At 49.6% G+C, this 24,154-nt stretch overlaps 1 protein-coding gene across 3 annotated transcripts in view; it reads left to right on the forward strand.

The window, feature by feature from the left end:
• The window catches only part of PHC2 (polyhomeotic homolog 2), a 115,211-nt gene that overhangs the window by 41,949 nt on the left and 49,108 nt on the right, over positions 1-24,154 (forward strand). Inside the window, exons 2-7 of one of the 3 annotated variants that reach the window (XM_029949453.1) lie at positions 12,798-13,010; positions 15,609-15,767; positions 16,809-16,886; positions 17,323-17,487; positions 19,309-19,461; positions 20,582-20,894. In XM_029949453.1, the coding sequence (XP_029805313.1) occupies positions 12,852-13,010; positions 15,609-15,767; positions 16,809-16,886; positions 17,323-17,487; positions 19,309-19,461; positions 20,582-20,894 (1,027 nt within the window). In that variant the 5' untranslated portion in view covers positions 12,798-12,851. The remainder of the gene's footprint in view (positions 1-12,797; positions 13,011-15,608; positions 15,768-16,808; positions 16,887-17,322; positions 17,488-19,308; positions 19,462-20,581; positions 20,895-24,154) is intronic. The other 2 variants (XM_029949454.1, XM_029949455.1) reach the window with 2 other exon arrangements.

The following is a 24,154-nucleotide window of genomic DNA, read 5'->3' on the forward strand; positions in this document are numbered from 1 at the left end:
AGTGAAGGACCACGCGTGTGCATGTGTGTGTGTGTGTGTGTGTGTGTGTGTGTGTGTGTGTGTGTACACAGTCCTGCTTTGTGACGAGACTTAGTATGGAGCAGATTTGTTTTCACTGAGGTGTAATTAACATAGGACATTGTATTAGTTTCAGGTGTCAGTACAACATAGTGATATGATATTTGTACATACTGTGAAATGATCACCATAAGTCTCAGCACACATGACAGAATCTTTTCTCCTATCATGAGGAATTTTAAGATCTATTCTCTTAGCAACTTCCAAATATATAGCATAGTATTTATAAACTAGTCACTCAGCTGTCCAGTGCCTCCCCAGGAGTTCTTCACTTTGTAACTGGAAGTTTATAACTTTGGAGGGATTTTTATAGTGGTCTTTTTTTATAGCCTTTGTACTTTTCTAAGTACAAATCCCAGGAATGCATAGCTCTACTAAGAAAAAACAAGGACCGACTGAAGGAAGAATTTACTATGTCATCAGAGACACACACAAAAAAAGATTTTTCAGACTTTGAGGTTATTGATGGAAATAAAAGTATCTTTTCCTCTGGAAATAGTCTTCAGTCCTACTCCAACTTCCGCTCTTTCCAGCCTGTGCCACAAACCGGGTGACTTAAACAACAGAAGCATATTGTCTCACGGTTGTTGGTATTGTTCTGGTATCAAGCGGTCTGCAGGGCCATGTTCTAAAGGCCTCCCTCGCCTCTGCCTAGCTTCTGGTGGCCCCGGGGGTTCCTCGGCTTGTGAACCCCGAACTCCAATCTCTGTCCCCACCTTCCCTTGGCTGTTTTCTCCCTGCGTATGTCTGTCTCTTCATAGGACATTCTTTTCTAAGGACACCAGTCATATCGGATTAGGAGTCCACCCTGCTCCCCTATGACCTCATCGTAACCACTTATATCTGCAGTGACCCCACTTGAAAATGAGCTCATGTTCTGCCATGCCGGAGGCTGGAGCTCTCCCTAAGCTTTTTGAGGAGACACAGGTTAGCCAGTAACAGGCAGTATGTTTTTTTCTTTTTTGAGAGACAGAGAGCGCGGGCAGGGGAGGGTCAGAGAGAGAGGAAGAAAGAGAATCTGAAGCAGGCTTCAGGCTCTGAGCTAGCTGTCAGCACAGAGCCCGACGCGGGGCTCAAACCCACGAATCATGAGATCATGACCCGAGCCGAAGACGGACGCTTAACCGATTGAGCCACCCAGGCGCCCCCAGGAGGCATGAGGTAGGGAAAAGGACGGGATCATCGAGTGTGTGGGCTAGCTAGGAAGTTAAAATAATGGAAGCCTTAAGGCTAGGCGCCAGCCAAACACAATGATTGGATCCAAGTTTGTATATATATTTGTCTCTTGAGCAACCGTAGAATAGCATTTCTATTTAAGCCCTGGAATCAAAGTTCTTTCTGAAGAACCTTTGTGTCAATAATAATAAAAATGTTGACAATGATGATAGCAGCTAACATTTATTGTTTGCTAGGTACTAGGCACAGTTCTGACTGCTTTACATGGATTAACTCTTCCAATACAGCAACCCTACAAGATGGCATTATTGTCCCAATTTACAGTTGAGCCTGAAGCCTGAGGTCCTGTAACTTGCTCAGTCACATAACTTGGAAGCTGAAGTTCTTGGGCATATTTTCTTAATCACAATATAGAGGCTGACTTTCTTTATGTCTTATGTTCATAAAGAGTTTTCTGGAAAAGCTACCCTTTAAAAAAAAGAGACATGGGATGCCTGGGTGGCTCATAGTTGGCTCATGGTTGATCAGGCAACCAGCTTCGGCTCAGGTTATGATCTCACTATCAGTGAGATGGAGCACAGGTTGGCAAGAGCCTACGTTGGGCTCTTTGCTGACAGCTCGGAGCCTGGAGCCTGCCTCAGATTCTGTGTCTTCCTCTCTCTCAGCCTCTCCCCCTGCTCATGCTCTCTTTCTCTTTCTCTCTCTCTCAAAAATGAATAAACATTAAAACAGTTTTTTTAAGAGACAAAAATTTAGGTAAAATGGACCATGCTTCTTTTATAAAGGGATTTTTAAGCATAACTATGACATGTGACCAGTGTTGAGAAATAATTTAAGGGATCCTCACAATTTGAGGTGAAAGGAATTGTTTTCCAAATCCCAAATTGGCCTCACAACCTTGCCAGTTATCACATGCTTGCTATTTGCTAAATATTGCCCTCAGTGCTATGATTGAATCCATATAACCGCCCCATGTGATCTCATTTTACTGGTAAGGAAATTGAGGCCCAAAAAATGGCACAGTTTGTCCCAGATACACAACGAATGTGTGGTCTGGTTGGAATCTGAACCCAAGTCTTTCTAACAAAAAAGAGCCTATGCTGTTAACCAATATGCTACGGGTACCAGCCATGTGTCTGATGGATAAAAATGAATTTGCCACAGGACAGGGGTCCTGTAAACTACAGCCTGCGGACTGAATCCAGCCCGCCACCTTTTTGGGCAACTAATGTTTTATTGGCACACAGCCACACGCCACTTATGACATGTCTACGGCTGCTTTTGCTGAGCAGAGTTGAGTAGTCGTGGCAGAGACCGTATGCCCACCAAGCCTAAAATACTTACTGTCTGGTCCTTTTCAGAAAAAGTGCCAGTCCCTGCCGTAGGAGACACAGGCACGAAGATGCCCTGTCTTAGAACTATAGGACTAAAGCTGCCAGGGTCTACACAACCGTTCTTGTACCTCAGTCCTATCTGCACCTGCGTAACGTCACTTACCTATACGTATGTTCCTTCCAAACGTGATCAAACGCTTTTTCCTCTTCATATGCTTCAACCAAGGAGCATCAGCTTGTTACAGAAACTTTTTCTTAAATGTTTATTTTGAGAGAGAGTGTGTGCGAGCGTGGGCGCACACGTGTGGGGTGGGGGTGGGAGGGCAGAGGATCTGAATCAGGCTCTGCACTGACAGCAGAGAGCCAGATGGAGGGCTCAAACTCACCATCCATGAGCCAAAGTCGGACACTTAACCAAGGCGCCCCGCCCCCCACCAGAAACTCTTGATACAGTGTGCTTTCTATAAGTTATGAAGAAAACAGTGAGGTTTCCAAAAAAGTCTATTTAAATTTATGTGGCTCTATTTCACAATGAAATCATTCTGTTTTGATTGCTTGGGCTATGCGATCCATTTTAATTTCTCATCCTTCATTTCTGTCTTTGTTAGTATTCCTTTATTTACTTTGGTTTCTAGAGACACTGAAGGAGGCCACATGCAGAGGATTGGGGAAAGAGAGGGAACTTTTTGAGGAGATTTGAGCTGAATCCATTTGGACTGCTTCCAGTGTATCAGTAGCCTCACACAGCTGCCAGGGGCATAATGAGACGGGTGTAAATCAGGATACTTATGTTAATGCAGCAACTTCAGAGGTAGAAGGCAGTCTCCCCCAGGTCCCCTAAGTCTAGAGAGACTGAACATTTTGCTCTTGTTGACTTAGACCTCGGTCAAAGAAGCAACCAAAGAGAGGCAGAGCCAGAGCAAAGGAACACCATCACCCCCTCCGCCGGCCTCTCAGACTGTCCATCCGCAAGTCGCTACTGGAATGATAATACCAGCAACCTTTGTGGGGCAGACTAGACCTCTCATTTCCTGTCAGTCTCGATTCCATTAGGAAAAGCTCTCACCCCACTTTACCCCAAGGGTTTTAGGGTCAGGATTTGGAGAGTTCTGTTTTTCGTATCTTTCCCCTCCACTTCCCCGGAAACGCTGCCACAGCTGTAATCCGCAGCAAATGGATTTCCCTGACCCTGGGGACAAAGGCCTAGTGTTCCCTAGACTTGGTGGCTCCTGGGAGGGCAGAACCATCAGTATTTCTCCAGCTGCTGGTCTCAGGCTCTGTGGGCAGCAGAGACCTGTAATAAGATCACTATCCAAGCCTCGTATGGTCGGCATGTCATTCAAAGCGGCCCCTTGCGGTCAGGAGAGGAGAACTGACTACAGTAGGAATCACAGCCTTCCGAGCTGAGGCTCCCCTAAAACTACACGGGGAGCTGGAACCCAAAGCAAAACAGACTTCTGGTTCTGGGAGTTGGCCATCAATCAGATTTGGCTGTGGTTCACAGCTTGTGTCCATAGGGATGGTGGCCTTGGGGAAGAAATAAGGAGCTAGTTAGAAGGAGGAGAAGGGAGGAAATCAGAGTAGGAATTAAAAGGAAATTGAATAGGCATGTAGAAGGTGCTGAAAGCCTAGATGCTATGAAAGTTTAAAGGTTCAGATTTTCAGTGCACCCAGGGGACTCAGTCGGTTAGGTGTCCGATTTCAGCTCAGATCTTGATCTCACAGTTTGTGGGTTCGAGCCCCGTGTCGGGCTCTGTGCTGACAGCTCAGAGCCTGGAGCCTGCTTCGGATTCTGTGTCTCATCCTCTCTCTTCCCCTCCGCTACTTGTGCTCTGCCTCTCTCTGTCTCTCAAAAATAAGTAAGTGTAAAAAATTTAAAAAATAAATAAATAAAATAAAGGTTCAGATTTTCTAATATGGGGCCCCAGTGTTGGGGGCATAATTAGAGTCCACAGATCCCTTACCGCAACTCCAGAACTCCTCCTTTGCATCCCACAGGCCAGAGCTTTGAAGCAGAAAGAAGTCAGGAGTGGGTAAACACTGAAAACCTGGCTTCAAAGAGAGGAACTATATTAGAAAAAGTTTGAATGCTACCGTATCAGTCCACACTTTCCAATTCCACTGTTTCTCTCCAACACAAGTTCCCTTCCACCAGGAGACCATTGAGAAAGTGACATATGACAGGACACTGACTTCTGATTTCTCCTCAGGAACAAACTACAACCCTCTGGTTGAGTAAACCTCCACCACCACCACAAGTCTAGTAGGTTTCTAGTAGGGTGCCTTCCTTGTCCATGCTACTGGAGGAGCATCAAAGGAGCCATAACTCCTTGAGTGGCCCACTTCCCCAAAAACTGGGCCTCAGTTTTTATATAGGAAAAACAAGGGACATTATGATGGTGTTTGATTTCTTAAGCTGGTTGATGGATACACGTGCATATTATCTTTTATGTATGTATTATACATAGAGAGATTATTTTGTAAGTATAAAATATTTAATAGACATAAATAATCAAGAGATTAAATTCAGTGATCTCAGTTCCTTTCCACTTCTGAAAGTTTAGTACGCTCTGATAGGGGCTTTGCCCAATGTCATTGAATAATGGCCCAAGGCCATTATGATGGGCAGAGTGCCAGAGGTTAGTGGGAAGAGCTCTTGCTTTGGAGTCAAGCCCAGTTTTGAATCCTAGTTCAGTGATGACCTTAGAAAAGTTACTTAGATAAGTTCCTCATTGACAAAATTGGGATAATAAAACTTATACCATAAGGGAGGTTATGAGTATATTTAAAGCATCGCTTGGGATGCCTGGGTAGCTCAGTCAGTTAAGCATCTGACTCTTAATCTTGGCTCAGGTCATGATCTCATGGTTCCCAAGTTCAAGCCCCATATTGGGCTCCATGCTTTCAGTGCAGAGCCTATTTGGGGTTCTCTCTTTCTCTCTCTCTTCCCATGCCCCTTTCATGCCCGCATTCTCTCACTCTCTCAAAATAAATAAATAAATAAATATACTTTAAAAAATAAAGTATCTCTTACGTTATTGACATGCAGTCCGAGCTAAGTAAATAACCATTATTAGTAGTATAGTCACTCGTGTTGGCAGGTGCAGAAATTAAATCAACAGTGGTCTGTTTTAAACTAGTTTGGGAGAATTCTTCGGATGAGGTAGAAATTACGCTGAGCTTTCAAATGAGAAGTAGGACCAAGTGTGGGTGCCTTTCAGATAGTTCTACTCAACAAACATTTATGTAATGAAACACCAGGTGTAGTTTGGAAAATATGATATGACCCCTGTTCTCCAGGAGTTCAGAGTCTAGTGGGGAAGACAGACACATAAGCAAATCACTTTCTTGCAATCCTACATGATGAGTGCCAGGAAAGAGGTAAGCCCACAAAGTGTTGTGGGGAAAGCCATCCAACTGGATGGCTTCATGGAAGATGTTAGAACCTAGATTGAAGGAAGAAAGAGAAGTGGTACAGGAGGTTGCACTGAGTGAGTGTTTCACAGGAGAGACTCAAGCTGTTTTGAAGATCAAGTGGGTTAGTTGCTAAATGGAAAAGAGGCATTTCAGGGGAAGGGAATAGCATGAGTAAGACCACATCAGTAGACAGGGAACAAGGCATCCAAGTCTTCAGGTTGCTAGGCATATACCGGGTGAGAGTGTAGTGTGAGGAAAGGTGGGAAATGAGGCGAGGGAGGCAGGCAGGGTCAAGCCGTGGAGGGCTGATATGCCACACTGAGAAGCTTGCTGCGGGAGCTGTGTGGGCGCAAGCACAGAAGTAACTCAACAAATGGTGCAGGGACAACAGGAATGTCCACAGGCAAAAGAATGAAGTTGGGTAGTTCCTTAAAAGGCTGAACATAGAATTGCCATATGGTCCAGCAATTCCATTCCTAGGTAACACCCCAAAGAATTGAAAGCAGGGATTCAGACATCAATGTTCATAGCAGCATTATTCACAGTAGCCAAAATGTGGAAACAATCTTAAGTGTCCATCAGCAGATGAATGGATAAACCAAATGTGGTATATACATATAATGGAATTCAGCCAAAAAAGGACACATGCTATGACATGGATGAACCTTGAAAATGTGCTAAATGAAATAAGTGAGACATAAAAGGACAAACATTGTATGATTCCACTCACATGGGATATCTAGACTAGACAAATTCATAGAGACAGAAAGTAGATTAGAGGTTACCAGGAGCTGGGCAGGGGGAAGAAGAGAATGATGAGTTCCCACTAAGATGATTGTAGTTTCTGTTTGGGGTGGTAAGAAGTTCTGGTGGTAGATAGTGGTAATGGTTTCACAACATGGTGAGTGGCAAATTTGATGTTATTTGATGTATTTTTTACCACAATTTCAAATTCAAAAACGAATTAATGTTGTGCCCTTACCTCATACTGTATGCAAAGGTTAACTCAAAATGGATCCAAGGCCTACATCTAAGATCTACAACTATAAAACTCTTTGAAGAAAATGTATGTGTAAATCTCCATAACTTTGGATTTGGCAATGGCTTCTTAGATATGGCAGCAACCAAGAAATCAATAAATAAGTTGGGCTTTATCAAAACTAAAGAACAGAAGAAATCCTGAGCATGTCATATTTGGTGCGAGAAAGCAGAGGCACCAGACCAGAGCAGTGGACTCACACCATGGAATACGGGCATAGCTCTTTTATCCTTCACAGGTACTGTGTTTTTTTTACAAATCAAAGATTTGTGGAAAGTGTGTGTCAAGCAAGTGTATTGGCACCATTTCCCCAACAGCATTGGCTGACCTTGTGTCTCTGTGTTACATTTCAGTAATTCTTGCAGTCTCCCAAGCTTTTTCATTATTGTATTTGAATGGCTGCGATCTTGTGATAAAACTTTAACAGATGAAGAATTGCTTCTTGTGGATGAGCAAAGAAAATGGTTTCTTGAAATGGAATCTCCTCCTAGTGAAGATGCTGGGAAGATTGTTGAAATGACAACAAAGGATTCAGAATAGTACATAAACTGTGTTGATAAAGCAGCAGCCGGGTTAGAGACCCAATTTTGAAAGCAGTTCTACTGTGGGTAAAATGCTATCAAACAGCATCGCATGCTACAGAGAAATGGTTTGTGAAAGGAAGAGCCAATCGGTGCAGCAGATTTCATTGTAGTCTTATCTTAAATTGCCCCAGCCACTCCACCCTTCAGTAACCACCATCCTGACCAGGCAGCAGCCATCAACGTCTAGGCAAGACCTTCCATTGGCAAAAAGATTGCAACTCATTGAAAGCTCAGATGATGGTTAGCATTTTTTAGCAATGAAGGATTGAAAACTGAAATTTTTTTATTTTCTTGGTTTTATTTTTTTATGTTTATTTTTGAGAGAGAGAGAGTGAGCCAGAAAGGAGCAGAGAGAAAGGGAGACAGAGGATCTGAAGCAGGCTCTGTGTAGACAGCAGAGAGCCCGATGCAGGGCCTGAACCCACAAACCACAATATCATGACACGAGCTAAAGTTGGACACGTAACTGACTAAGCCACCCAAGCACCCCTCAGGTTTTTTTTTAAGTTTATTTATTTATTTTGAGACAGAGAAAGATCACACATGAGCGAGTGCAAGCAAGGGAGGGACAGGGAGAGAGGGAGAGAGAGAATCCCAAGGAGGCTCCATGCTGACATAAACATGAGATCATGGTCGGAGTCAATATCATGAGTCGGACCTTTAACTGACTGAGCCATCCAGGCACCCATCAATAAAGTATTTTTTAAGTAAAGGATATACATTATGTTTTTAGACATACTGCTATTGCATACTTAATAGATTCCTGTAGGGTGTAAACATAACGTTTATGTACACTGGGAAAACAAAAAACTTCATCTCACTCCCTTTATTGTGCTATTCTTTTCATTGTGGTAGCCCGGAACTAAACCCACAGTATCTCTGAGGCATACCTGAAAACGTTAGAAAGTGAAATGGAGCCGAGAGATTAACTCACACACATACATCCCCCCCCCCCCAGGTGTCATTACTGCCCATTTTGCAGGTTAGGAAACTAAGAGAGATCTCCTTGCCCCAGGCCATCAGTGGCAACATTGAGCAGGTGCCCAAAGTTAAGAGTAACAACTTCCAATTCCATGCTCTTTCTCCTTTAGTACATTGTCTCTCTGAGGAAAATGGAGCCACTGGAGAAAGCCCAGAGGGATGGGCTGGCAACTGTCCATCTCACAGTCACAACTGTTTATCCAGCCACAGCGTAGGTCTAGGCTTCATAAAGCCTGGAGTAAGCCCTCCTCCACTGTCCATCTATCACACTGCACACATCCCTTACACCCCACTCTTCTGAACCCGAGCAAATGTTGTCCCCATCACGCATTTGGAACTCAACATGTGGTAGCTAATAATCTTTTTATCTTCGAATTTGCACTTCCTGTCATATCTCTACCTAGCAGAGCTGCTTAGATCAGAGTTGGTGGACAGGCTTCAAAAGATTCATTAACCTCTACAGTTGAAAGCACATTTTTGTGTTTGTGCATTTTTTTTCTGGGGCAAAAGGCTTTAGGGTTCACCATTTCTGATATGCCTACAAAAGTGAAAACCTAGCGGGGCGGCGTGGAGAGGCTGGCCCTGATGGGTGCTGCTGGTAGGCGGCAGGAAGATAAAGTGAAAACCTTAAGATGAGGAGCCATGTCTTCTACCTCTTTTCTATCCTCAGACCTTATCAGGAACAGCCTGAATGTGGTAGACGCTCAGCAGATGTTCAGATTTGGGGGGAATTGGGAACTTGCTGATCGCAGAAGGTTCTTGAAGTGATTGAGTAGAAGGTGGGGTAGAACAGCATTATGCTGTGTGAGCGAGAAAGTGTGCATTCTGGCAGCTCAACTGTCATTCTCCTTTTAAGTGTCCCCTCATCTCCTAGGCAGTCTGTCCTTCCCTCCTCTGCTCTGCGTGAGTGAGAGAGAGCCAAAGAGGGAGTGGACACTTGAGAGACAGTGGTAGCTATCGAAAGCTTGAGCTAGAACAGGGAGTGCCAGCCAGAGAGAGGGAGGGAGAGGGCTGGCGCACACACTATCTAGAGCACGCCTTGAATGAAGGCAAGGGAATATGCTGACTCAGGACTGGGTGGGGGGTGGGGGGTAGATCCTCAGGCTGGGAAGACCACGAGAAAGAGGAGAGAGAGCTAGAGCACCGGAGGCAAGACAGGCAGCTGCAGAGTGAGCCAGTTGCAGAGGGAGGGCAGTCACGGGCAAGGACAGGTGAGCAGTGCTAGGACACGGTGTTGGGAGAAAGCAGAGGTCAGGAACGGGGAGAGAGAGCTCATTACAGTAAAGCAGAGCAACCACGCAGGTTCAATGTGACCTGGGTAAGAGAGAGAGGAGGGGGAGGGGGAGATGCATGCACACCTTCCCTCTAGAGAGCCTGAGAGAGAGTCAAGAGCCAAAGTACAATCCAGGTGAGTGTGATCCTCCCCAGGGAGGAGGATGGGCCCAGCTCCAGGAAGCACAGATATGACAGAGGATAGGGACAGAGGGCAGGAATAAGAATGGGAAATCCAAAAAACTGGGGGGTTGGGGACAAAAATTAATGAGACAGAAAAGGCAATGAGGAGGGGATGGGGGCAGAAGTTTAGCATGCAAGAATGAAGAGAGAAGGGAAAGGCATGCTTTGCAGCAGAAGGAAGGAGACAGGCAGGCAAGAGAGTTCAGGAAGCACACCGTGTCAGTGTCCTCATGTTGCTAAGTCTCCCTACCCAACAGAGGAGCAGTTGCTATCCTTGCCTGTGCAGTTTTTCTCTACAGGAAGCCCACGCTCTCTTTAGAATTCTGACCTGTTTTATTTCTCATCAAGGATTGAGTACACTCGTGCACGAGATCCATCCTAGCTGCTGCAAAAGGAAGCTAAAACAGAGCTGGGCGTGGTCATTCAGGATGTGTAGATTACCCTATCCTTAATTTGCTGTGGCTGCTGCCATCTTCTCATTTTCTGTTTTCTGTTTTGAGTGCTTCCACTGAGACTTCCTAGGGCAGAATAAAAGCAAGAACTGAAACCCAATCCTGGTCAACATTTTAGGAAAGGGAGGTGAGACATTTAACTAAAAGAAGACTTTGGGATTCTATGGGATATTTCATGTTAGAACAGAACTCTGATCTGTGGGTGGCGATCCTTGAAATTTCAGTGGAGCCTCATCTCTACAACTAGTTTGTCAATTTCTACAAGATCAGAACTATGCCTTGTACTCCCTTCTCTAGAGCCTAACCTGTCCCTCTCTAGAACATAAGATATGGTAGGTTTCAGCTGAGCAGAGTGCCACAAATACTTGTTGATTCTGCGGTTTCATTGACTCCTGCATTGCTGTTCTCATTGTAAGAATCCTCAACAAGTGATGGCCATAACAAGGCCCAGAACTGGTGTAGCTCTGGACAAAAGGAACTTAGGGACACAGGCCCTGCACTGTGGCAATAAATGCAAACATGCAGGGGTGCCTGGGTGGTTCAGTCTGTTAAGCATCCAACTCTTGGTTTCAGCTCAGGTCACGATCTCACAGTTTCCTGAGTTTGAGCCCTGTGTCGGGTGCTGCGCTGACAGGGTGGAGCCTCCTTGGGGTTCTCTCTCTCCCTCTCTCTCTGCCCCTACCCCATTCGTGCTGCCTGTGTTTCTCTCAAAATAAATAAACTTTTTTTTTAAAAGGCATACAAACATTTGGGAAAGTCATTGCTCAATGACCCAGGTCCTGAGCACTGTTTGCAGGTTGCTGTCCTGCCTTGGAAGCCACAGGTCTCTGAATTTCAACTTGCTGGCTGCCAACTGGGAGTGGCCTGGATTTCCTTACCCCACATATCCCTGCCTTTTAGCCTTCACCCCCCCCTCCTTTGTTCAGCTCACTGTGAAACCCACCCAGGCAGAAGCTGACAACCTCCAAAGGGAGCAGCACTGGGAAGAAGACAATAGGACATTAATGACTATTTTAGTTTTTTGTACTAATCGATGCTCTCTTTAGTGTGAAAAACCATATTATTTCTTCCACGTATGAAACTGGCATAATCTGCAAGCAGAGAATTCGTCTATGATGGATGATGAGTGTTGTTTTTAGATATAGGAAGCATAGGTAGAAGGAAAAGTTCACATATAGAAATGAGAATTTTAGGAATAGCACAAAAGAAGAAAGAGGGGAAATTGAGCACAGATCTGAGTCTACCTTCCCCCCTCCCTTCCCCAGGAGCCCCCCATCACATGCTTCAAGGGGACGTGTAGATTTCCAGCTCTGAATCCAGATCACAGCATGGTCCCTGAGGGAATTCCTGGCACTCTTTTGTGGCAGGGATAGAAGGTTCCAGGAGGCTGTGCCAGTTCCACCTTGGAAGAGGACTGCTCTGTTGGAACCGGACTGGGGACAGTTTTAATAACCGCAACAACAGCCAATGTTGTGGAGCACGCAGGATATGCTTGACATGCCACTCAGCGCTTTGTGTCATTATTTTACTTTGTCCTGCTAACCAGTCCGTGTACTCTTACATCTGACAGATTGAGACAGAAGGTTGGAGAAGTGGGACTTGCCAGCATTTCCCTGCTAGTAAGCAGCAGAGCCAGGACGCAAGCCCAATCTTTCCGATTCCAAAGCCTGCAGTTTTAACCACACTGCTTCATGCAGTGCTGCGCTCAGCGTTAGATCGGAGAGCACTCACTGAATACTTCGTCAAGAAAACAGAGACTCCAAACACGCTGGCAGCTCCTCTGGCCTTGAAAGACAAAACCAGATAAACATGTCAGCTTATTTTACTGCCTTCTTATTTGTCTCTTTCTCCTCTGTTCTCTTCAGACTTTTCATCCCGTTTCTTCCACTAATCGGCTATACACATACAGACAAATAATAAGTGCTCTGCTGCTCAGTTTCTCCATCCCAAAGATGGAGAGGTAGACAGGGTGGTGAAAGATGAGCCCTAAAGTAACCACCGGGAAGGCCATTTGTAGGAAATCTACCTCTTTGTGGATTTTGGCCCCTCCAGCAGAAGGACGGGTGCCAAGTCATATACTTCAGAAGCAGGCAGATCTGATTTCGACTCTCACCTGGTGAACCTGGCCTTGTCCTTCCACTGGTAGGCGTGTCTCAGACCTCAGTTCAGAAGTGGTCCCCCCACTGCTGGATAGAAAGCTGGTGTGTGTGTGTGTGTGTGTGTGTGTGTGACCTACTGGAAGCATCTGTGTGACATCTCACTTTTGCCTCTTTGCTCCCAGCATCTGCCTGCTCTCCTGCCATCAGAGCGCCCTGATCGTGCCATCCCACAGGCCATGGACAATGAGCTGCCAGTCCCCCATACATCCAGCAGTGCCAGTGTCGCCAGCAGTGCCAGCAGTGGCTGCAACAGTGGCAGTGGTGGTGGGAGTGGCCGCCCCGCTGGGCCCCAGATTTCTGTGTACAGTGGCATTCCTGACCGGCAGACCGTGCAGGTAAGATTCCAGCTGACCTAAGGATTGTATTCCCTGATCAGGTTGGGGTTCGCCGGGAGGACGTGTTGGCATGGTCTGGGGGAGCAAAGGGGCATGGGCTCTGGAATGGGCACTGGGGAGTATGGTTGCAGATATATATTTAGGCACAGTTAGAGGAGACGTGCTGCTAGATGGGTCCAATCAAGAAGGTTTGGGGATAGTGGGAGAACTTCGCAGACCTGGAGAATTCCTGCCTCGCCTGGTGATTCAGATCCCGGAGTGCTGTTTGGGATGATGGGCAGGCAAAAGTGTAAAACGAGAGTGGGGTGGGGACAAATAAAAATAATAAGCAGGAGAAATGATTGGGAGCTGTTCAGCCACAATCTAGACCCACTCTCTGAAGGACCATTGCCCCGTAACAAAACTGTCTTAGAGGACCAAAAGGAACCCCAAGGCAATCTCCCTAAAGCAGCAGCTTGCAAGGTGTCTCCCGGGTGACGTGTGCTATGAGGCCTCCTGGGTGACAACACACAGTTCCAAACGCAGTCGTGCCCATGTATCGCCATCTGCTTTGGGCCCCACACTGCCCAGGTCACGGCAGGCTTATCTCCTCCAGCTGAAAATGGTTATCCTAGGCACACTTCCATGGTTGAGAAGACTGAGGCTCAAAGAAGGTAATAACTCATCCGGGTGAAGACAAGAAAAGCTGAACCTCATTCTTCCCCCCAACCCTGGGTTGTGACCAGCACAGCGTCTGTTTGAGGTTCCCAGATAAGATAGACGGAAAAGAGAGTCCGCAGCTGAGAAGTGTTTACTCCAAGTAACTCTGCTAATCCAGTATGGAAGGACCAGACCAGTGACCTCATCCTGCCTTGGCCCTGGGCCCAGATTCGGGGGTGGAGAGGGGCCATGGCACACAGTGAAAGAGTCTGAAGATACCATCAGATACTCTGGAATCTTCCCTCTCCCAGTTACCCCTGCCTCACACAGAATAAAAGCACGTCTCCCGCACCCATCCTTGCCGCCCCCCCACACCTAGCCTCCTCCCCGCCCCTCTGAACATGAGTGTTTGAAAACTGTTCCTAGCAGCCCCTGTTGGTATGTGCCATCCATACACCCCTTATCCTATCTCTGGGTACAGGGGATCTGGGGGTTCTGCCCCGGCAGATAGAATCACCCACAGTCATGATGCACACCCAAGCCGAATGATTTGGGGTTCCTGCCGTTCCCACACCCTGACACCAACCTCCGGTGAGGAAGAGCCACAGTGTCTCTGCCGCTGCTGCCTGGACTGTGGAGGGCCCGGGAGACCAGGAGTCCCAGGAAAATAGAGAGGCGTAGGTGAAAGGGACAAGAGGAAGGAATTCTGAGAGAGGACAAGGAATAAACAGAACCCAGGGGAGAGAACACTGAAAGGGAGCAGGATCTGGAGTTGAGATGAGGTGGGGGAAATCAGGAGACCCCAGAGCTCATGAAGAATCTGTGATATCAGCCTGGTTTTACAGTACCCCAAATGTGAGCCCATGGATGGTTTTGTCCGAGAGCCACCAACCTTAAAATCCACACTGAGCCAGAGGGAGCCAGACTGGAAGCCTGCCAGTTGGGGGACAGGAGCCAGGGTTGGGAGAGGCCCATGACCAGGGATTTAGCAGAGCTAAGGGTAGCAAGCGGGCCAAAGCCTGGCCAGGACCCTCGTGGAGGGTGACCAGGCAAGGAGAAAAGAGGAGAAATGTCTCTGGGGCTTAGGAGAAGAAGACGGAAGATCTCAGGGCTGGGCTGGGGGAAAGGCATTCACTCTTCTCTGTTCCTGGGGGTGAGGAGAGGCTTTGGGGGGCTGGGAGTGAAGAGTGCGGAGCGGGATCAAAGGCAGCCTTTGTCATCTCCTAGAGATGGTGGCAGGGAAGAGGAGCAGCAGTAAAGCCAAGTGACAGTGATGGTGGTCAGAAAGAGGAACCGACAAAGAGGGGGAGGGAGAGAGTACAAGAGAAACGCGTCACCCCTGTGGTGCTAGCATGCTCTCCAAGGCCAAGGGGACCTTCTTCTAAGGGACAGATAAGACTTTCCAGGAAGCCAGGGACAGACCCTGAGAGGCAGCCCCAGCCGGGAGGCTGTTGCCCTTGGGTAAGTTTTCATGTGACTGGCTGTGTGGCTAAGGCTGGAATAGCCACGCCCCCCTTTGGACCTGCCTCCCCCGCCCCCTTCTCTCTGCCTTATCAGTCTTTGGTTCCCCTGCTGCCACCATCCAGTGTCCTAGTCACCCAAATCCGATGGTGTGGAACGGCCGGGAGGGGGGCAGCCAAACAAGCCTAGCACCGGACACCAGTGTCCCCCGAGGCTTACCGGACCGCTATCTCCCTGCGCCTCCCCACTGCCTGAAGCTGCTCTGACTTTCCCCAAGGGGGCAGCTGACGCAGGAGCAGAGCCATGGAGAGGAGCACAGGAGCCCAAGATGTGCAGGACAGATGAAGCAGAAGCGTATAAAGTCTGAAAGACAGTTGTCTTCTCGCCTCCCTAGGGCGAGGGGTGATCACAGACAGGGCGGAGATGGGGTTGACAAGGCATCCGCACAGAAGGGGCAGGTCCGCAGCCAGCAGGTTGACAGCGCCGCCCCTCCCCCAGGTGATCCAGCAGGCCCTGCACAGGCAGCCCAGCACGGCGGCCCAGTACCTGCAGCAGATGTACGCGGCGCAGCAGCAGCACCTGATGCTGCAGACTGCGGCGCTCCAGCAGCAGCACCTCAGCAGCGCCCAGCTCCAGAGCCTGGCGGCCGTGCAGCAGGTGAGAGCCACAGTGGGAGTGAGAGGGAGGGGGAGCCAGTGTCGCGCACCCTCCCCAGGCCGTCTCTTCCTCCCCACTCACAGAACCCCCGTGAGTGGCCACGAGGGTCATGGTCCTTCATCCAAGGGAGGGTCCGGCACCTTCCCCAGGCTCACACAGGTCGTGAGTACATGGGTGGAACTCCCAGCCCACCTGCCCCCAGGAGGAAGGGCCGCGGGGACCCTGCCTCCTTACACTGCCACACCACTGGGAGGGGCCAAGGGTCCATGGCGGTGTCCACAAGAGAAGGCCGTGGCCCACCCAGCTTCCTGTCTGTCCTTGGTGGCTGAGAGGAACTCATTCATTCATTCATTCATTCAACCAAAGTTTTATGCACCTACTGTATGCCCCAGTTCATAGCAGGCACTGAGTGTACTGTGCATCCCGTCTTCTCAGAGCTTAGAGCGAGGTGACAGCAAGTAAACAGAACCCCAGATAGACGAGGAAACAGAATACCTAAGTCTCTGAGTTGTGATAAGCACTCCGGAAGAGGAGCAGCCCACTCTGACTGATGAACGAGGGGGTACCCTGCACTGGGTGACCAGGGAAGGCCTGTCTGCTCGTTCTCGGGAAAGCTGACTCTGGAAGGGTGAGAAGAAGCCGGCATGGAGGGGGGGAGCCAGATGGCACGTGCATGATTCTCTGGCGGAGCCCGTGAGCCCGAGCTGATAGAGCTCGGGGGAGCAGAGGGCTTCAGACACCTGGAAAGATGGGTAACAGTGCAAGCTAACCACTTGAGTGCTTATGTATAAATGCTTTGCCTCATTTAATCCTTTCCGCCATGCCACAAGGTAGATTCTGTTATTATCTGCACTTTATAAAGAGGAAACTGAGGCACGTCCTTCAGGTCACAGGCAGATGAGGCAGAATGGGGATTTGACTCTCGGCATTTGACAACTGACCGCTGTCCCGTAGAGTGCTTCCTAATGTCCTTCCTTTGAGAGCTCGGGGAGTGACGAGGGGATATCTGGGACCCTAGTGATAAGAACTGTTCTTTTCTAGGCAAGCCTGGTGGCCAACAGACAAGGGAGCACTTCGAGCAGCAGTGTGTCTGCACAGGCCCCAGCCCAGGCATCCTCGGTGAGTAGGGTGGGGAGCTGCCAGCAGAGCCCACAGCTCGGGGACCAGTTCCTTCCTCCTCATCCCAGATGCTTGCAGGCTCCCAGCCCCAGCTGCTGAATCCTGAGTCATGTGCCATCATGGCTGGAATCTATGACTCTTGCCAGGCAAAGAAGCGGGTGCCTCTTCCTAACCCTTTAGTAAGCCCCTGTCATCTCTCATGCCTGTGTCCAGGCTCTGTGTTTATAGTTCAGTTCTCTCCCCTGTTGGACCCTCCCTGCAGCTCCACATGTAGGGCAGAGATGGGGCAGTGCTGGGGGGCCCAGGGACCAGAGATGGCCCTAAAGAAGGCTGAACCCACCAAGGAACAGAAGAGGAGGGAAAGAAATGGATGAGGGAATCACAGAGTTTACCAACAGAACCTCCTGTTTCCCACTGTGCGTGTCTCTCCCATCAGATCAATCTGGCAGCCTCCCCAGCAGCGGCTCAGCTCATCAACCGGGCCCAGAGTGTCAACTCGGCGACAGCCTCGGGCATCGCCCAACAGGCCGTTCTCTTGGGCAACACATCTTCTCCAGCCCTGACTGCAAGCCAAGCGCAGATGTACCTAAGGGCGCAAATGGTGAGTACCCAGCCTGGGCCACGGCTCAGGTGGGCAGGGAGGACAGAGGCAGACAAGTTGGGAACTAGGAGGCTAGAGAAGCGGGTGGGAAGGAACACACCAAGGGACAGGTGGCAAGAGGTAAGGGGTGGAATAAACAAGAGGGTGCCTGGAAGGCTGAGTGGGAGCTTTGATACAGGATCAGTGACCCCAGGACAGGTGGGGTTCCCGGCTGAAATAGAGAAGGTTGCCCATGATGCCTCCTTTCCTTCCCTAATTGTCTCCTTCTTATCAGAAACTGCCCCCCCAAATTAATTAGGGTAGAAAACACAGGGGCTTCTGCCCAGGTGGCCAATATACTTGGACACTTAAGATAAGCAAATGCACAGAGACATCCATGTACTCTATAGAAATGGGGTCTTGGCCCGCTGTGGTAATCCTTGCAGGGACTGGCCACCGCTAGCTCAAGAGCCAAAGGTGGGTTCCAGCCCAAGTTGTGAAAGTGGCATTCAGATCCAGGACATGCCGCTGCCTCCACTGCTCTCCCACCTGGGCCCCCAGCCCCGTCAGGGCCATTCTATCACTCATTAATTCAGCTTGTTTGAATGTGTCAAATGTGCCCAGGATCGTATCCGCCTCGGATGTGCATACCTAGAATCTGTCCTTTATACCTGCCCCTAAGCGATGCAGAGGTCCTTCGGAACCTTATGGGTTCCTAACATTTAGAAGAATTTCCAGGGGAAACAGCAGCATGCTCCCCAGCAGGCGATAACCTCCAGCTCCGTGTAGGGCTCAGATCGCAGACTCCGATCTCGTGTCTGCCATCCTGAAGATGTCTTCCCTCAGCTCCTTGGCATGCCATCCTGAAGACAATACAGTCTGACCCCCACCCCCACCCCCGCTTTGCTTCTGTGGCCAGAACTTGAGACTTGGAGCTTTTCTGGCCCTGATCCAGCACTTCCTTTCTTGACTCTTGAGTTCATTGTTTGTGGATGGTCCATTCCCAGGGAATAGCCTCTTAGACATAGCGTGGAACCAACTTCCACTTCCTAGGGAACGGGACAGCCGCAGTGGGACACTGCCCAAACCTGCCCTTGTCTTCAGTTTACTCATCCCCTTGTCCTACTCAACTGCCCCAGCTGGAGTCCTGACGCCTGTCTGCCTCCCTCCCCAAAGCAGGGCACGCAGGCACAGAGGAGACATCTTGGAGTGCTGGGGAAAGCAGCCCGTAGGACACCAGCATGTCCACACGGGCACCAAGCTAGCCTCGCGGGGTGGTCATGCAGAGACTGCCACGTAGCCTGTACCCCATGGAAGGAGAGGCAGACACGAGTATGGCTCTGAGCGCCCTCGATCCTCTACCACTGTTATCACTGCACAACCCCTACCAGGATCTAAATTTGACTAAAAACTGAAAAAGGAATACATCTAATCTGATCCCTTGGACAGGGGAGCCCTATTCTGGCCCAGATGTGGAGTCAGGAGTGGGTTAGACCTGGAAAGAGGTCCCAGAACATCTGTCTGCACCCAAGGCCCCTACTTCCCGGGATGCTGTGGAGAGAATGACTTCAGGCCCCTCGAGGAGGAGCCCCTCACAGAGGCTTCTGGAGTCAACCCAACACACACCCCCAGATTGGCTTTCCTTCACTGCCATCCCCTTCACTGCCCGGCCTGGATCAGGACTCTACAAGCCTCTTGAGACTTTCAGGTGGCCCCCTTGGACGCTTTCGTCTCTTGCCTCCCTATTTCCCCGTATCTGCTTGCTCCCTGGCTGAACTGACCTGTCCTGTGGCTGAGCCCACACTGGGCAGGTAAAAGGCGCCTCGTTTCCTGTGATTCCAGGCCCAGCCAGGTAACCTGGTGCAGGTAGCTAGGAGCCTAGGCGGCACTGTTCCTTTGTCCCCTCAGCTCATCTTCACGCCCACGGCCACCGTCGCTACTGTGCAGCCTGAGCTCGGCACTGGCTCCCCCGCCCGGCCCCCCACCCCCGCCCAGGTGAGGACTCCATGCTGGTGGGAGGGCAGGGGGGCGGGCACCTCCATAGAGGGGTACTGAGACTGGGTATGGGCACAAGGCCTGGAGGAGCTTGGACTCTGGAAAGGTGGGGATCTTCTAGGAAAGCCGGGGGGGAGACAGGACATCCCGATGCTCCCAGACTTACTCTACTTCTTAATTAATTCCCTGTTGAGAAGGCTTCAGCCGCCCTTGACTCTGTTCCATTCCCTCACATAGATGGGCAGTCAGAGCACAGCGTGCTGAGGCAGACATGGCTGCCAATAATGGGCGGTCATGGCTAGCTTTTTACCTGTATAACTTCTGTATAACTTTTTCCCTGTATAACTTCTGCGTTGCTTTTCAAGTGGAATCCCACTCTGGTTTACGTGCTAGTGCCTCTAGGGGAAAATGGCATGGAAGAGGGAGCAAAGATAAGTCCTGGAGCCCCGCCTTCTGTGGGAGCACACAGATACTGCTGTGGCTGTAAAGATTCTCTGGGCAGCGGGGCAGAACCCCACCCCCACCCCACCCCAGCTACAGAATGGGAGAGCCCTTGGTAGCCAGACCATCAGGTTTGTCAGAGCAGGTGTGGCACAGCCTCCGTGCGTCCAGCAGAGGGCACCAGGGGCCAGGCTGAATAAGCATGCGGATCCTGGCATAAACCTTATTCTGAGGACAGGATAATCCTTAGTCTGGTGGCTGTGCTGGTCAATTAACTTTCACTTTTGCCCTGGCCTTTTTGAGTATGGGAACCCCCGTGCCCCACTGTAGCTGGGAATTCTTTCTAAAAGGAATGCATCCCATCCTGATAGTTTGGAGGAGGAGAGGAGGTAACAAGGGAGAGAGAGCCCTTTCCAGCCTGGACAGTCATCCCTTCTCAGAATTCAATTTCTTTTGCCGCTGGATCCAATCACTAGCACTCTTTTTGGTCCCCTTTAGAAACTCTACCTGCTCCCGGATCCTTTTTCAGCCCCTAATTCATTTTCTCTCTTTCTCTCTGATTTTACTATCCTGTATAGCCATTCCTAGGTCCCATCCCTAACCTTTTCCCTATCTTAACCGTGTATTGCCATTGCCTCTCCGCACCTTCTCTGGACTCCTATAGACCCCTCTTTTCCAGGTTCAGAACTTGACCCTCCGAACACAGCAGACACCAGCTGCAGCAGCCTCGGGCCCTACCCCCACCCAGCCTGTCCTGCCCAGCTTGGCCCTGAAACCCACGCCAGGTGGTAGCCAGCCTCTGCCTACCCCATCACAGGGCAGAAACTCCGCTCAGGGTTCCCCCGCAGGTGCCAAGCCTGGCATAACTGATGGTGTGGTGGAGCCACTCAAGAAAGGAGACGGTAACAACGGTGTGCCAGGGAGCATGGAGGGCCGGGCAGGGCTCAGCCGGATGGTGCCCGCTGTGGCTACCCACCCCCTCGTTGCACCAGGTAAGGGCTCCAGGAACAAGGATCCTATCCCAGAAAACTCAGGAGCACAATGGGGTAGGGAGAAACTTCCAAACATTCCTTTTTCCCATGGACATGCTGAGATACCAGTGCTGCGTCTCTCTTGCCTCTTCCAATCTTGAAATGTTCACCAGTTCCTGGTTCTGTACCAGGCCTCCTTCTAGCTTGACAGAAGGAAGCCGCAGTCATTTGGAATGCATGAGTCCTTCGCGATGGGCACAGTTCACGCTCATAGCTCTTAGCCTTGAGAGAGCAGAGGTTGGCAGCTGGATGATTTTGAAATTCTCTAAGGATCAGCAAAAAGGACAGGGGCCCGCCAGATGCCCATCAGAACCACTCAGGGAGATGAGGAAGTAGGAAGTTGATTTTCTCATCATTCAGCAGACATTTGTCTGACAGTTACGTTGCCAGTTCCGGATGCGCAGAGATAAATGAGACTCGGGCCCTGCCCTCCAGGGAGAGTCCCATCTGGGAGGTAGACAAGTACAGTGCAGTACAATGCGGTCAGTGCCGCCATATCGTGAGCTCTGGGCACTGCGGGAGCACAGGGGAACTATCTAGCTCTGGGGAGGGGATCCAAAAAGCCTTGCCAATGAGGGTGACACTGGAGAAAAAAAAACTAGAAGATTTAAAAAAATAAAAATAGATTACTTGTGAGGCAGATTCTGTGTTGGGGGACAGGGCGGGGGGGGGGGGAGGCGGTGACTCATTATTCCCTAAGGCCAGACCGCCCTCCCTGCCTGCTAACATTCTCCCAGCCTGGTCTGCTGGAAGCAGTCTTTCATTTAGAAAAGCTGCAGAGAGGGGCACCTGGGTGGCTCCATCGGGTAGGCATCTGACTTCAGCTCAGGTCATGATCTTGTGGTTGGTGGGTTCAAGCCCTGTGGTGGGCAGTCTGTGCTGATTGCTCAGAGCCTGGAGCCTGCTTCAGATCCTCTCTCTCTGTTTCTCTCTCTCTCTCTCTCAATAAACAAGCATTAAAGAAAAAAATTTTAATTTAAAAAAAAGAAAAGAAAAGCTGCAGAGAGCCTAGACTTAGCAGTCTAGGGAATCAGACCAAGCTGTTAGACCATGGAAATAAATATGGTAGGAGACCACATGGCTTTGCATTAAAGAAAAAATCCAGGTCACATCCCTGAGGTAACCACTTACCCTCTGTCCTCATCCAGACCATCTCACCTGCATCTTTTTCTTTCTTGAGAACCTATGTATGCTGGTTACTAGATTAACAAAGATGGTCAAAATACACTTCCTTCTGTAACTGAGTGAGCAGTCAACAGGAGGGAGCCAGATATATAAGTAAACCCATTCCAGGTAAGTGTGGGCACACGCAGCCAGCTCACTGCTGGGAGCACGGGCCAGAGATCCTGTCCCCCAGAGGAAATGGCACGTGAGTCTTGAAGCATGAGCTGTTCACCCTACAGACGATGTCAGGGGAGGAGTTCAAGACAGAGGAGAGCACAGATCCAACGTTGTGATAGTGAGCAAGGAAGAATCTCGGCTAAAGTCCTTTGTTTACCTTTTTGAGGTTTCAAGGACCAATGGTTGTTCATCTCCACCTTCTGGCAGTCTCTGCTAAGCTGAGGAAGGCAGCACCCTACGGAGGCCTCCCTGCCCTGTGATTCCAGATGTTTCTCATGGTCTGGCAGTGCTTTCTTCAGAGATTAGTCCAGCCTCCTCTTACAGAGAAAGAAATGAGGCTCAAAGGGTAAAGGCTGGAGATCTTACAATGAGTTGACACCAGCTTGGACAAGGCCCCCAAATTACCGCTTCTGTCTTCCCATTCAAGCTACAAATCCTACTTTCTGAGGACCCCATTCCTGCTCAAGTCAAAATGTAGCCTCTCCCCAGACCTAAGTCAGCCCCCTAGATACTGAGAACTTTTCAAAAGAAAGACCAGTTCTTGAGTTCTTCCTAAAGGTGCTAGGCAACCCTGGCATCTCAAGAAAACTGGGCAGAAAGGGCACCAGCACTGATAAAACATCTACTGTATACTAGATCATACACTAGCCTTTTTTAATTTTTATTTTATTTTAACATTTATTTATTATTGAGAAACAGAGAGAGACAGAGCATGAGAGAGGAAGGGGCAGAGAGAGAGGGAGACAAAGAATTGGAAGCAGCCTCCAGGCTCTGAGCTGTCAGCACAGAACCCAATGTGGGGCTCGAACCCACAAACCATGAGATCGTAACCTGAGCCGAAGTGGGTGACCTAAGCAACTCAGCCACCAGGCATCCCCAGATTCTGTATTCTTAGTCATGAAGCCATATTTGCTTCTTTCATTTCATATAGTAATTTGAGCCTTTCCTAGGCCTTTCCTGTTCCTGACCCCAAACTCAAAAGAGTCTGAGGGTTCTAAGTTCTGCAGTTTACAGAGTGGGGGGTTTCTTCTCTTGAACTTTGTAACGTGAACATCAGTGAGTTACAGACTGAGGTCCAGGGCCCCCAGGCATGGCTTGGGATTGGGGGTATGTGTCTCTATGCAATACAGAGAGCAGTGGTTCCCCAGAACTTTCCTGTGAAACAGCGGTGAGCTGTATCTAGATCACACAAATCAGTGGGCTTTCCTTGGTTCCTGCCTCCTACCAGCCCCTCCCATTCTTTCTTTCTCCTACCCCTTCCTCTCTGTAAGCCTTTGGTTCCACTGCCCCACCCCCACCTCCCAAATGGAAGGCATTGGGGAGGGTTAGGATACCCTAGATCCTCTCCCCTCCTTAGGAACAAAAAACAAGCCAGAAATAATCCTAATGACCTGGTGGGGGCAGCCTGGAGCAGCACCTGCCCTGGCCTCCTGGGTCCTCAGGCCAAGGTAACTTCTGGCCTCCTGCCCAGCCAACCCCACTGCAAAGGAACAGAGGGATCTGAGCATTTGAGCATGCGTGTGTGTGTGTGTGTGTGTGTGTGTGTGTGTGTGTGTGTGGTGTGTGTGTGTATGAGAGGGGGGGTGGGTTTTGTTGGTTATTGGAGCATTTTCGAGCTGGCTGGCTGGTTGCCCCCAGGGAGAATAACCAGTGGAGACCTGCGGTGGGGGGCAGTGGGGGATCATAGCAGAGAGGAATGTGTCCCCCTGGGGGCCATGTCCTCCCGGAACAGGCAAATGCTGTAGTCCCAGCTGGGACTGCTCCCACTGACAGCTGTTTGGGGGCAAAGCCCCTCCCCCATGGCGAGATCCCTGCTGTTCCTGCTCCTGTCACCTTGGCAACCAGCTTCTTTAGGATCTGCAAATAGAAAAGGTCCCTTA

Source organism: Suricata suricatta, chromosome 8 (assembly GCF_006229205.1).
Source record: "Suricata suricatta isolate VVHF042 chromosome 8, meerkat_22Aug2017_6uvM2_HiC, whole genome shotgun sequence".
NCBI classification, from domain to species: Eukaryota; Metazoa; Chordata; class Mammalia; order Carnivora; family Herpestidae; genus Suricata; species Suricata suricatta.